Here is a 15506-nt window from a genome sequence, read left to right on the forward strand (position 1 = left end):
ATTACTTACCTTTTGAAAACATTTTTCCCTCTCCTTTCTCTAGGGCAATGTGTTCATGTATTATGGACTGTCTAATTTCTATCAAAATCATCGTCGTTATGTGAAATCTCGAGATGATAGTCAACTAAATGGAGATCGCAGTGCTTTGCTTGTAAGTAAAATGGTGAAATATGAAAATGTGGTATCTGCAGTAATAGCATACGGTAATCATTCAGTTACAAATGTTAAGTATTTAATGTTAGGATGAAATTTAAAGTGTTATTTGTCATTTCTGGTTTATACAGTGAGGGTTTTTAGTTACAATACTTTTTTTTTCCTGGAATTTGTATAGCTTCATGACTTCTTACAGCCAGAGGACACATTACTACCTGCCCGTTTCTAGTAATCATTGGGAGTTTGGCTTTATTAAACTGTTTGTAATAGAATTTTGATGAACCTAGCATTCTGGATGTATAAATGTGTTCTGTTTGGGTTTGCTCATTATTAATTATTATGCTAAGTAGGGGATTGCACAAAAAAGGCTTTTAATTTCTGAGATTGTGTTTTAAAGTTAAATATAGGTACTCTCCATTTTTTAATTTGTTGGAAGCCTGAGCAGTAAAATCCAGAAGGTAGGCTACTGAAAAACTGTGGAGTTTTTGAGTACTGAAAAGCTCTATGGAGCTTTTTGAAAATACAGATTTCAGAATTTTCCAGAAATTATATCAGTGTCTTCAGGGGTAGAGCTCTAGAATATCTATTTTTTAATAAGCTCCCCTTCTGATGCCTTGGCTTATTTGGGAAACTGGACTAGAGGATTGTAGTTTCTTGACTGCTCAACTTTTGCATAGTAGTGGTTTGTGCCTCAGTATTTTATGTTATTGTTGTCAATGCAGCAAACATTCAGAAGCTCAAAGTGTTTTAGTTGGTAAATCTTTTAGAGTTCAGTCTAGGACTATGTTGTTAGCAGAATGGACCTGGCAAATTTATAGCTGCCTTATCCTATTTGGTTTTATTGCTGGTTTCTATGTGGGATTTAAGAAATAAAAGTCTATCTAGAGATTCCTGGTATGCAAGGCATTCTGGTTAACTATAATATTTTACAATTCATTGTATTCTATTTACTCCACGGAATCCAATTTTTAGGTCTCAAATCCAGAGCAGATGATGTACTTTGAGACATATCAAATTCCTAGACCTTTCCAAATTTGTCATTTGGTATTATAGAATGGGTCCATTCAAAGAATCAGGAATGATGGTTGATTTAAAATTTTCTTGTTAATTTTTCTTTTTTATAATTATTTTATTTAGATACACATGATCCTCATTGAGAGAAAAGGAAGCTGAAACTTTTTAGTCTTTTCTTACAAATCTCAAGAAAGATTTTAGAATAAGGATTGATGAACTTTTTCTGTGGAGGGCAATATAATAAATATTTTTGGCTTAGTAGGTCATATTGTCTCTGTTGCATCTATTCAACTCTACCAATGTAGAATGAAGCAGCCATAGACAGTTCCTAAGTGAGTGGATATAGTATGTTCTAATAAAATGTTATTTATAAAAATGAGTGGTAGGCTGGTTTTGCCTGTGGGCTGTCATTTTTTAATCCTTGGACTAGAAAACTTTCAGAAATCTTATGAATATTATGAATATCACATTGAAGTCCAAGTTACTTGACGTTGCATGTAAGGCTTTTCACAATCTGACATTAGTCTACCACATCAGTTTTACTAATTATCTTTAATACATCTTTGGCCTGACTGGCCTGGGCCTTGTTTGCCATTCCCTAACTGTGCTTGTGACATGAGTAATCTGCCTCTCATAATTTATCATTTCATTTGCCTAGAATGATGTTTTTACACTACCTTTGAAGGATTGCTCATTTCATGACCTATATTTTTCCTAAGTGCCCTTTGATTCAAAATATCTTCTTTAGATATTTACCTTATTCATGTTTTGGTCCAAAACATCGTCACTTTTTGCTTTGGTTAGATGTCTCCCATCATCCAGTCTTGCCCGTCCTTTCCAGGTCATTCTCCTCAAAGCAGCTATAGTGATTTTTTGAAAATGTAAATATCACTTCCCTACTTAAAATCTTGTAAGGGTTTATTAGCACTTGAAGTAAAATCTCAGGATGATCTGAGCTATGTGTAATCTTCCAGTTTCATCATATAGTATTTTTCTCTCTGCTAACTAGCTATATTCACCTTTATCTGCTATCAGTTTTTTCTTAAGAATATTTTATTTTTTGTCTTCTGCCTGCTCTTCATATAGTTGGAGCCCATTATTTTAGGTGTTATCTTATATGTTACTTCCTCCAGAAATCAGTTTAACATTTAAACTGTCTTCTGCCTGCTCTTCATATAGTTGGAGCCCATTATTTTAGGTGTTATCTTATATGTTACTTCCTCCAGAAATAAGTTTTTCCCCCCTCCTACTCTATCTTGGTTATTCACTCACATAGTCTCTTCATAACATTTATTACAATTTGTAATGATGAATTTGTTTACTTAATAAATTTATTACCTGTTTTCCTAACTACACTGTAAACTCATGAGAGTAGGGAACATGGCTTTCTTTAATTACCATGTTCCAAACATCTGGCTTAGTGCATGGAAAGCATTTAATAAATATTGAACGAAAATAGACATCTTTATTGTGGCTTTTATTTTAAATTATACTCGGTTGTGTAAGAGTATGTTTTCTCTCTGTTACATTCTGAATTGTTTAAAAGCAGGGATATATTTTTTTTTGATAACCTAGCCTATATATGGTGTATATTAGGGACTCATTAAATTGTTTTTCTAAGCCAGTTACTGCCATATACCTAACATTCCTTAGCTCAGTATCTGACACACAGGCAGTAAATAATATTTTTTTTTCTTTTAAAATTTTCTAAGAATTTAGCAGCTAGAATACATTTGCCCTATTATGAGTTTATTTATGTTTAATAACCTATATAGTTTTCATTAAAATGTTCAGAAAGAAATAGGCCAGTTATAAATGTTGTCTGTCTTCATGGTCTTGGACCACAAACTTTCTCAATAAAGATGGCTCAGGGACCAAAGAACTGAGAAGTCAAATATTGAAATCTTATGAGATCCCAATCACGTTTCCTTCTCACATAGTGCTTTTACTAGTCTAGACATAGAGAATGCAGATATAAGTCAAGGTTAGTAGATAATGGAAGAGGTCTAACTCGGGTCTCATTAGTTTCAAATTGGGATTATTTTGGTCTGTTACATGCTTGAGACATGGTTTAATGTTGCCTGAGAGTCCCAGAACAACTCAGGCATTTGTCTAACCTTAGACTTAGTTTAACCCTGTAATTGCCTCATCTCCTTGAGGATGAAACTAGGTCAAAATCCAGTCTGGAAGACAGGCAAATGTTCTACCTGCCAGCATTTTCATTTTTCTTACACCTGGATACACAAATTAAAGATCATTGTATTCTGGGAATCTGCATTAAACTCACTTCTTCCTTCCTTCTTTCATTAGACATTGTATTCAATCCCAAATTATAAGATTTGAAATAATTGGACATGTTCATTTTATAAGTGAAACTTAGTTTAATCAAGGAACTTGTCTAAGAAACTAGAATGTCTATTCCTTTTGCTTCCAGTTTAAGATTCTCATAATTTTATATCACAACTTGGATTGACAATAGACAATTTCTTAATTTTTTTCCTTAGGCAGAAAACTCTTTATGCTTATGGTTTCTATGTTGCTTTGAAAATATGCTAATTTGATAAGTATATATAACAATATATGCAAGTAAATGTTTCATTAAAAAGGTGGTAGAATAGTTTGAGTCTTTAAGTGTGGTGTTATTTATAACTTTTTTCATTTCAGATTCATTTTATATGTATTACAAGTAAGAAACATGCATGGATTGAATTTTTAATCATTAACCAGGGATAGCTCATAGTTCTTCCAGAGGCATAGGTGATAATTTCTCTCTTTTTTTCCTCCTAAAAACCAGAATCCCAGTAAGGAATGTGAGCCTTATCGAAGAAATGAAGACAAACCAATTGCTCCTTGTGGAGCTATTGCTAACAGCATGTTTAATGGTATGATATGATACAAACATAAATATAGATAGAGGCATATATAATTAGGACAGTTTGTATAACCTTATTACCAATTTGTTAGTGTAGTAAATGTGAATGAAATTGAGAAATTTAGCTTTAAGCTAAATACTCAGGTCATAAATGGAGTTTATAATGCTTTGTGACTTCCTTTTGAGCATTCTTATGTAAGACTAGATTTCTTTCTCTGAGAAGAAAGAAGCAGAGATATTTTTCTAATCTTCCTATTTTGTATACTACAAAAGTCAAACTGCCATTCGCACTGACTTTAATTATTCCATTAAAAGGGAGACAGAGTGCTGGGGTTGTGGCTCAGTGGTACAGCACTTGCCTAGGATGTGTGAAGCAGTGGGTTTGAGTTTCAGCACCACATATAATAAAGGAATAAAATAAAGGTTCATCAACAACTAAAAAAAAAAAAGTCGGGGGATACAGTTGATCATTTAGAGCAGCCCTGTCTGATAGAAATGTAATGTGAACCTTAAATGTGGGCCATGTAGGTAATTTTAAGCTTTTAGCAGTCACATTGGAAATCCTCAAGTGAAATAAGTGAATTTAATTTTAATAATACATTTTATTTAACCTTATACGCCCATGTTATTTTAGCATGTGATAATATGTAAAAGTGTTTGAGATATTTTATGTATATATTTTTAGTAAGTCCTTGATATCTGACATACATTATATTCTTACTGAACATATTTATATATACTAACCATATTTCAAGGGCTCAGTAGCAATTCATGCCTAGTGGTCACCATGTACAGATAATAGAAATAGTTAAGCCTGGAGTATTAAGAATGTGTTATTGAAAGGAAGAGAGGCAAATTTACCTTGCAGTTTTATTTGGGTTAATATTAAAACACTTGATCTTATGTGAGCTAGGCAGCCTGTCATATAGGAAAGTGTATTTGCATTGAGGAAAGAAGTCCCTCTGGACTTACAAATTGCTATAGTTAACTCACATCTGAATAGAGTAAATGTGAATCCTATGTCTTCTCTGTCACACTCACATTTGGAAGCAAATACCAAATCCTCATTTCTTGTAAAATAAAGCAAGGGCTATAGAGTTTTAGTGCTATGAATTTTTAGTAGATATTAGTAATATTTTCCTTTTCTTATGTAGACACATTAGAATTGTTTCTGGTCGCCAATGAATCTGATCCTACACTTATGCTCATTCCTTTGAAAAGGAGAGGTATTGCTTGGTGGACGGATAAAAATGTGAAATTCAGAAATCCTCCTGGAACGGAAAGCCTGAAAGAACGATTTAAAGGTAAAACATTACTAATATTCCCTTAAAAAAAAAAAAAAAAAACTCACTCTGCTGGCCTGCCCTTGACTCCCCCACCCGGGAAGCCCACGCTGGCAGGCACCGGGTGAGAGGCCGCTTCCAGCTGTGGCTGAGTGCCTAGATGCGTGAGAAGGGTTCCATATTTGAGGAAGACATTCACCTTGTACCTGCCTGCCTACTCCTCTCTCTGCCCCTGTTAGACTCTCCAGCTTTGAGATGCTGACCTTCACTGCTCAGCTAAGGATCCTGAGAATTCTACCTTCTCTAAACACATCCAGCTGAGTGAACCCAGGGTGTTATTTCACCTGGGGAGAGTAAGAAATGGGGGGATCAAGGCATCAAAGCAAGAGCTCTCTTGGGACCTCAAGAAGAGGAGTGAAGCTGGAACCACCAGGGAGTATGAGTATGAATTTTGGCACACTTTTACATATTATTACGTGCTAAAATGGTAATATGGGCATATAGGGTTAAATAAAATGTATTATTAAAATTAAATTAACTTATTTTAATATGAATATGAGTGAATTTTGGCACAAACTGCTGTGTGGTAGAGAAATCCCAGCTGACAGGTGCAGTTCAGGAGCAGATGAGATCCAAGGGAAATCAAGACAGGCTGTGGAGCAATTCTAGGGGCTTACAGCTCCCATAGGAATGGTTCTGCTGTCTTGAAGCCCCTGCATTGTGTCCAGCCCAGTAGAAATGCTGTCCCCACCAGATCCCTCCTAGAACACAAGGGCCCTCTTTTCCCTGTCTGCTGAACAGTGCCTCAAAAGAAATGAGGGCTGGGCTGCCTGTACTCCCTCTGGCTATAGCCCCTCCTGGAGATGGGGTCAAGGCAGCAGGACTGACCATGTGACTACTGGTTGACCAGAGAAGCCCAGCTGAAGCCCTGGGTACTCTAGATCTGAGCTAGAAGTTCTCTGGGAATCTGGAATGAGTTCCCTTCTCCTGAATGACGTTCTAGGTGCCACCTGTTTTTAAACTCCTAATCTGGAACTCCTTAGCTGGGGTAGATAGGTGAGATTATGCAAGCTGAAGCCAGCTTTGCTGAGAAGCTCCCTACCTTCATGCCTTCTATTTCCTCCTGGAATTAACTAAAGTAGATTTCAAGCAGGGGCTGGGTGGTGATCATTGCCTGGTCAAGTCCATTCTTTCTCTTCAGATTTTAATACCAAGGTCTTTTCCTAGTTAGGGCTCTAAATCCTATGTTTCTGTAGCATTACTAGCTTCCCAGCACTATTCTATTATTATTATTATTATTATTAAAATTTAAGATGAATTATTTTAATTATCCCCATCCTCCTACTCCTACTTTCGCTCTTAACTTCATCCTTTTTAGGAACCTTATTGTTTCCCATTGAACAAAGGTTATGAGGTGGATGTTGACAGCATTCCATTTAAGTTTTGGGGGAATCTGGCCTGACCTCTGCCAGCCTCCCTGCTAGCCCAGGTAAGAGGAAGAAGAGGGGGGCTGGAGAGAAAGCCAAAAATGCAGCAAAACTAGGAGTTATATCTCAAGGTGGATTTCCTGACCATTAAGGATAGGAGAGTGGTGAAAGAGAGCAATTGTCTTTGTGAGAGTTGTTCCTCAGCATGGGAGCAGGAGAGGCTCTAGAACAAGGTTCAACCAAGACACAGTCCACAATTGGAACTGCCTCCTATCTTTGGAGAGCTGTTATGTGCATTATATTTAGCAGCATTCCTTGCCTACCCTAATTATGACAACTCCCACATTTTATTGTCTCTAGAAATTACCAGATGTCTACTAGTGGCAAAATTACCCACCTGAGAATCAATTCTGGAGTCAGGATGGTTTTCTCTTGAGTTATTTACACCTTTCACCTTTCTCTAATCTGGTTGTTCATCTTAAGCCTGAGCCTTGAATGAACTAGAACCCCTTATAAAGTAGGCTCAGTAGAGCAGCACATACTTTTTTTTTTTTAACTCAATGTATTGATTGTGCTTGTGTGGGATCATGTTTATGAAGGACATGTATTATGCTTCTCATTCTTGCTCTTTGGAAAAGGGGTTACTGCAGTATGGAAATAGGAACAGGATATGTTGGGATTGGAGAGGGAGGAGATAAAAAAAAAAAAAAGCAGATATACCCTAGTTATCTTCCCCAAGTTCTAAGATTTTTTCTGTGCCCTAGTCCTAAAACCAGACACAAGACTTAGGGAGTTTTGTCTGAAGACCAGGACCCATCCCTCACCTGTTCAAGTCTGCTTTAAATGGTAAAACAATGCAGGAGCAGCAGGGTCTTTAGGTACTTTGTTTTCTCAGGTGTTTTTATGTTCTGACCCTTTCCTTGCAGGGTAATTAGGAAGGCTGAACAAGATTATTTAGCTCCTGCCTGTTCTAAGACAATAAGGCTAGAGTCTTGCATTAGCTCTGTAATAGGAAGCTTATTATATGGTAGTGGGGTCAGGACTGTAGAAACTGGTATCCACTCTACTGATTCCACCATCCATCCAGTTTGCCCTATCTACAGTGGATTGATGTTTTAATTTTTTCAAATTTCATTGTACTTCCTGCAGTTTTTCAGGGTCTAAGATTGGTCATAGAGATACATTCCCAGTTTACTCTGTTCTAGTCAAGTTAGTTGTTCTGAAAACAGCCCACCTTGTTGCCCTAAAGGAACTCAGTAGCCTGAGAGTTAAGACAAAAGATCTAAAGAGTTAACAGGATAAGGTAGGAAGGGGTGGGGGGCAGACTCCTGACCTCCCAACACATCCTAATATATTCTTTGGACACATCTTCTCTTTGGTGCTCTCTTGCCTTGAGCTGCCTTCCTTCTCTAAGTGTATGCTACCATCACTTTAATAATAAAGTGATAGGAATAGATTTGAGAGTCATAATTTATATTAAAAAATTGTTGGACTTTTAAATACATTTTTCAAATAGAAAATGTAAGAAAAAATTAAACTCTGGAGTTTTAATTTAAACCCCTTAAATTTTCTGTCTTCAGAATTTTTTATAAGTGTATGCTTTCAAAAGAATATATTTTTCCTCAACTTCATACCAAGTTGGGTACCGGTTCTTTTGTACTAAAATTCTAAAGGAAATATATACTTTCAATCATTTCTTTGGTGTTTTCTTATAAGCACTTCAGTTATCTTTTAAAACTGTGGCAAAGTTTGTTTTGAACAAGCCCCCATTTTTTATAATTCAAATTTATTTTTTTGTTTTTATGCCTCCTTATTCACACTGCAGTATTTCATAACATATTTTTCACTAAATAATCTGCCTTTTGGTATATACTCAATATCCTTTTGCATTGCCTTTATTAATTAAGATATCAATCAAGTCTTTGTAATTTTTTGTTGTTACTGGATGAATTGGTTTCTTTTTAGATTTTAAAGACTTCCTTAGAAAAAGCATACATTTATACCTTTGAAAAGAAGAAAAATACTCAGATTATGTATTGCACATCTTTATTTTAGTGGAGTGTGAGTTTTCATTAAAACTCTTAATAAGCTAGAATATGTTGTTTTTCCATTTCTCTCCCCACTCTTTAAGATACAACACATCCAGTAAACTGGCTTAAACCAGTGTACGAGCTTGATCTCGAAGATGAGGATAATAATGGATTCATAAATGAGGATTTTATTGTTTGGATGCGTACTGCTGCATTACCTACTTTTCGTAAGTTGTATCGTCTTATCGAAAGGAAAAATGATTTACATCCAACATTACCAGCTGGACGATACTATTTGAATATCACGTACAGTATCCTTTTTTGGTTATGTATAAAGATTCATAGAAAATGAAAGGAATCTAGTGCAGCCTAATCTCAGTTATGTATCTTGTTACTTTGTGGTTGGTTTTGGTCTCTCCATTTGTACAGGTATGTAAGCGTATGAATGTATCTTTTAATTTATATCTTCTAGAAATATCTTAAATTTGTATGTACCTAGTGTAGGTTTCAAATGTACCACTTGGTAAAATTACTTAAAATATAGGTTCTTGATTCAATAAGCTAGGTATTTTTACAAGGGAGATCTTTAACTGAGCTTAACATAAAAGGTAAAGGTGTACCTACTAAATAGGTGTTGATGGTACTGATGGTTCTTTTAATATATATTTTTAGATATTAAAAGTCAGCAGATGTATTAGTTCGTATCAAATAATTACTCATAATTATTGATGTGTTCACACATAGTATTATAGTTTTTATCATTAGCTCTATTGTTCTATATTAATAACTTAGGTTCACTTTCGGTACTGATATTTATTCCATTCTCACTATATGTCATCACTATGCTCAATACTTTCTATGAGTTGTTTTGTTTAATTCAAGCAATAACAGAGTTTTAGGTATCATCTCAAGAATGATTGTTATAGACAAGAATATGGGAACCTAGAGTATTTAAATAGTTGGCTTGAGGTTACACCTGTAGTACTTAGAAAAGTTGGGGTTCATAACCAGTGTGTTATCCTCAAAGGACATAACTTTACCATTAGCCACCACAGTAAGCTGCATTCCCTAGCTAGTTCACCCAGGTAGTCAGAACAGCCATGTCTACGGAGATGCAAAGTCTTTTTTAGGGGGGCTATATCGGGAAGTTCCTTTTATTCTAAACAAAGCCCTTACATTGTTTACTCTATAGCTCATTGTTTATATATACTGTGAATGAAAAGTTTCCTAGATATTAATGTTTTAAATATTTGCTGATTTTTGCATTTTTAATTTTCATAATCTAAGTGAGCCATAAGTATATAGTTTTGGTTTAGAACGGATTAGTAAATAATTGAACTATACCAATTTCAAAAAAGGATTGATTTGGATCCTAGACTCTGTTAAACCTGAATACACAACTGAATATGACCCTGATAGTGACATGGGACAGAAAGTGACCGATATTTTGAAACCAGGCTTTCACAAGAACAGTTTTGAATACACAGACCCACTTCAGGTGCTGGTAGGAAGAATGTTATTCAGAGAGGATAGCCAATGGATAGCTCTGTCACAACTAGTATCGCAAAGATCTAGTAAGAGTATGGGCAGATACCAGTGTTAGCCTGATGCAGAGCACAGTAATGGAAATTTTTAGCTGACATAAAATTTGCATTCAGGAAGTCAGCAGCAGGGTCCCAAACACTGATAGAACTGTCAGGAAAAATGCAGGGTTCTTGTAGGTTTGCAAAGACAGGAATTTGAACCTGCCAAACATCAAAGGTTCATTATCAAAATGGGGGAATAAGGTGGGAACTGGATGTTAGAATTATGGCGGAAACCCATTTTTTTAGAGTTGGGATACACAGAGAAAGAAAAATTGTCATGGGTGATTTGATATTGTATCCAGTTCCTAGGTCATTGGTTTAGGAACAGCATTTAAAATCATTCCTGCCTCAGGTTAGGATCACTTTAAGAAATTAGTAGATCTGAGCCTGTCATTTGGAGCCCAAGGATGTTGCAGAAACTATAGAAATTGTTGGGGCCTGACACTTGATTGAAAAGATGCTTTTGAAAAAGTTGTACCCTTGTTCATAGGGACTTAGTTATCTCTTCTTCTCTACCCTAACTCTTGCCAGAATCCTAGAACTGTTCCATGTAGATAATTTATGGAAAAGGGAACACCCTTTCTTAAATCTTCTTAGCAGTCAGTTTTCACTTGTACTGTCAGTCATATACTCTGTGTCATAGCATGAGTTATGTTATTGTCCCAAATCAGCAAGTTAAAACTTCAGTATTTTGCTTTTTTGACCTTGTGCTGCTCAGAGCTCTTTTAGACTCCTAACTACACTTTTGTTATATATGCTTGAGTAACAGAGACTTCTAGTTCCTTGATTGTTTCATTTTCTCCTAGTCCATCAATCTCCTCTTCTTTTGTGGGCTTCATTGCTATTTATCTGAAATATTATTTCATATTACACCCTTCCTTTGTAATGAGTTCAAAACCACCTGAGAAACTACATAACCCTTAAGTTTGATTTAGTAAAATATTTTGGCTTTTACTGCTAACATTTAATTTGCTTCATCTACCTTTCAAGATAATAATTTTTTGTGATTCAGAACATATGAGTAAGATACCTGTGTATCATAATTATACAAGTGAATTACAAGCAAATGTCAACTTTAAAAATTGTATTTTAAATATCAAGTGACTAGAGATGGAAAAATCTTCCTATACCCTCTTCAGATTACCCTGTACATTCTTTTGATGGACGAAAACGGATGATTTTGAGCACTGTTTCATGGATGGGAGGAAAGAATCCATTTTTGGGGATTGCATACATCACTATTGGATCCATCTCTTTCCTTCTAGGAGTTGTACTGCTAGTAATTAATCATAAATATAGAAACAGTAGTAATACTGCTGACATTACCATTTAATTTTATATTCTGAAAACAAATCTACTGCATGTGTATCCACAGGCCTATTCAACCTAAGCTTTGGAACGCTGATGTCTGGTTAGTATGTCATTTTGAAGTTGGCACATAACTGTTTTTTTCAAAACATTCTTTGTCCTTTGCTTCTTCCCTATGATTGACTTATGAAAATATATGACGGGTATAAAAAAATTAGCTACATTGATCATATCAGCACTGTAGCTGCTAAAATGACATTCTAATGTTTGCTTTTTATTGGGACAGGCCACGTGATGCATAGAGCCTCTTTCATGTGAAATGCATCTACTGCTTAATTGTTTATGCTATGTTGATAATATTATATTGACATATGATGCTGTATATGTGTACCTATGGTGTGAAGAAAGGAATTACAAGATGTATGAGTGTAATGACTTGCTAACTTTTCAGGATTCAGAGTTACAGAAAGATGAAGAAAAAATCTAAATAAAACACTTCATCATTTTCATGTGTTGTGTGTAAAGGCTTAAAGTACCATCTTTGTTGAGGTGGTTCATGTATTCAGTTTAATCTATTACAGTTCTTTGTTAAGCTTAGCTTTCATTTCAGAGGACATGCTTATTACCTTGCCTGGCATAGAAATTGATGTTCAGTTCTAAAGAGGTCAGGTAGCTCCTGGATAGGAGAATTTAAAATTCCTCTTTTCATTTAGTTAAAATGTTGCAGTCAGGAACCCCAACTCACTTGAAATGTTTAAACATGAGATCATTTCCCTTGAATGAGAAGAAAGAATATGGGTGAAATAAAAAAACTGCTTGGCAGATGATCATCTTCTGCCTTAATTGTAAATCAGATGAAAATGTTCAAAGGAGAGTGTTTTCATTCTTGTGATAGTAAACATTTAGAAAATTACTTCAGCATTGAAAATACCTCACATTGTTCTGATTTGGCAGGTAAGTGTTTTGACTTGAGTACTAATACTACAGAAAATTTTTAAACCTAATTTCCTCTGTATTTCATTCAGTTTTGCATATAGGTCAAACGTGAATGTGTGTACACATTCTCTTTAGTTAAGATACCAATTGGTTGGTTTTCCTAATACATTACTTTAAAAAGATTCCTACTTAAATTCTAGGGATTTTGGAGCGTGTACATGGCAAATTATAATATATGATTGAAGTTATTTTATTTTCTACTAACTGGAATTATTTTAATATTCCTCACTGAATAAATGCTGTAATTTGTTTGGTATGGAATTTATTCTTGAAGTGAATGTAAACTTATTTTTCCACATGCATGAAAAACTATGTATTAATCAGAGATGAATTAATTGCATTTAAATTGCTTTTTTAATTTTACTAGAATAACTCATGTTTATGTAGAAAATGCCTGTTTATTCAGAGTTTGCCATGATTTCCTTCAGTTATATTTAAATCAAAAGGTCTGAGTAATGTATCAATTTTGATTTATATGCTTTTTTAAAGAAAACAAATAATGTGATGATTAACAGAAGAAATGTGCCACACTTCTTTAAGTTTTTGTATAACGTGAAATTCAGTTAAAAGAACTTGTAATTCATAGTGACTTTTTTAAATTATAAAAATATTACTTGCATGAGTTATTTGATGTATGGTTATCCTAAAATTTCTTAGTGCATAGGGTATTCTTTATTTAAAAATACTCTTTATGTTGTCAGAATGTTCTTTATTCTGAAAATTGTCTCTGTTGCACGTGGCAGTTAATTTTCTGGGCTACATCATGGGTGGAGGGAGGTTTGTTCAGTCTTTTTAGATTAAGTCTGTGCTGTTTAAGGAAGACTACTATCCTGTGTCTTTTGTTCTGACTGGGGGACCAAAGTGGCTGCTAAAGAAAAGTTGAAGAACCCTTCCAACACTTTCATAACTGTGGAGAAGATGGAATCTTAAAATACAATTGGAGTTTTATTCATCTGACAAGTGCATTGGTGATCTTAAGTTCTTACTGTCTCTTGCCCTTTGAGCTCTAAGGATTCCTGTTACTAAATATGAAGAATATGAAACATTCACATGGCATCTGCAAAGCATGAGGGGGAGGGAAAACATTTCTTTCTTATAGGCTTTTATATTTATATTTTGGAAACGTTGATGTTCTCAAATTTCAGGTAACTAGGTTAAGGTAACTAGGTTAAATAGAAGTCTTGGGAAAATGTATTAATTTGCAGGAAGCATTTTGACATGAAAAGTTTCCCAATTGGAGAAATTATTCAGTAAGAAAAAGCAAATTGAAATCATAAGGCAGTTTAAGAAAAAACTGGAAAAAAATTGAAATCATAAGGCAGTTTAAGAAAAAAACTGGAAAAAAAACCCTATATACTACCTAATAGGAAATCAGAGAATTATTCATCCAGGAGAAGAGTCAAGTGAATATTGTTTATTGGATAGTTACAGTTTATTTGTAACCTTGATTATGTTTAAAGATAACATTCTGTTACTATGCTCTGTGTTAATAAAAATGAACAAATTTAACTTTGCTATGAGTAAGTGTCTTGCTAAAATAAATTGCCCCATGTGGTTTCTAATGTTTAGTTAGTGAGTTCAGATTTTAACTTCTCAGTACCTAGATTTCATAAAATGTCTATTGTTAAATTATTATGTTTGTGTTTATTAATCACTCTGATAACATAAATTGCAAGATTTATCTTGTGGAACATTTGTCCTTACTGGGAAGCAGTGGGATTGTTACCTATTTGTAGACTGGCTAATTTTGGTTTTACATCAAGAGTAATATCTGGTAAACTGAGAGACAAGGATCATTAAAATAATGAAGTAGGGCACCCAAGAAATGAAAAATCTGACTGGCAAAGACAGTAACTGAGAGAGTTAATGAATTCTGTTCAGCCTGTTGCCTCCGGACTTAGAATTATTAAATGGCACTTCTTGTTTGATGAAATTATAGCATGTTCTTTGTGAACATGGCAATATTAAGAGGAAGTTGAAGGGAGTAAAGACATGCTACTATTAAAGAGTTTCAATGCATAAATGTCTATTGTAGAATTTGATAATCTGGTAAAGTATTTAAAACCCATTCTTAGCTTTTGCATTATTTGGTAAACAAAACTCACATTTCTTGTGATGTCACTTGAACTTTCAAAATATATTGTCTAGAAGTAAATCAGACTAAGATGATCTTATTAGCTTTGATGTATAAAATTTATTAAAGTAACATGTATACATTTAACAAAAATTAAATAGTAAGTTCTAAATGCTTTATGGTGAAAGCAATAATTCCTGTCTGAACTTAACTTTCCTCTACAGAGACAATTACTTTGTGATTGTTTCTGTTATTTATCTCAATTTATTTAAATAATATGCCTATTGACTATTATTTGATTTTGTTTTAGATATTATTATCTTCTTGATAATGTTATATGACTTAGTTCTTTAACACACTATCTTACCTTCTCCTGTTATATAGTTGCATCTTAATATTGAGTAAATGCATTTGCTGTTAAATTTTTGACTATAAAAATAATGTATACTATAGAGCAAAGCATGTATCATGATTACATTTTCCTTTATGTAATTTTCTTTTTCCTGAAATTAATATTTGCCTCATTTTTAACATAAAACTTTGTCAACCTGTCTTAAAAATTTTCCAAATTCTTTCAAGTATACTGTGTTTTTATCAATAATTTTGAAGGGTTTTTGTACCCTTAAACAGATAATGTCCTGGTTTTTACTTGAGGTCTATTCTGCAGTTATCCTTCGGTGTCAGTCTTTACTGGGCTCTCTGACCTGCTGTACAGCTGTTATCCCATGATCACCCTTGGGTTTTGTGTCTCTTGTTTCCTCAT

At 34.3% G+C, this 15506-nt stretch overlaps 1 protein-coding gene across 1 annotated transcript in view; it reads left to right on the top strand.

The window, feature by feature from the left end:
• The window catches only part of Tmem30a (transmembrane protein 30A), a 28944-nt gene extending 14766 nt beyond the window's left edge, over positions 1 to 14178 (top strand). Inside the window, exons 3-7 of the mRNA XM_015498868.2 lie at positions 44 to 151; positions 3962 to 4049; positions 5194 to 5343; positions 8881 to 9090; positions 11505 to 14178. Coding sequence (XP_015354354.1) covers positions 44 to 151; positions 3962 to 4049; positions 5194 to 5343; positions 8881 to 9090; positions 11505 to 11698 — 750 coding nt within the window. The 3' untranslated portion in view covers positions 11699 to 14178. The remainder of the gene's footprint in view (positions 1 to 43; positions 152 to 3961; positions 4050 to 5193; positions 5344 to 8880; positions 9091 to 11504) is intronic.
• Positions 14179 to 15506: the final 1328 nt, after the last annotated feature.

The sequence above is a fragment of the Marmota marmota genome, unplaced genomic scaffold (assembly GCF_001458135.2).
Source record: "Marmota marmota marmota unplaced genomic scaffold, marMar, whole genome shotgun sequence".
NCBI classification, from domain to species: domain Eukaryota; kingdom Metazoa; phylum Chordata; class Mammalia; order Rodentia; family Sciuridae; genus Marmota; species Marmota marmota.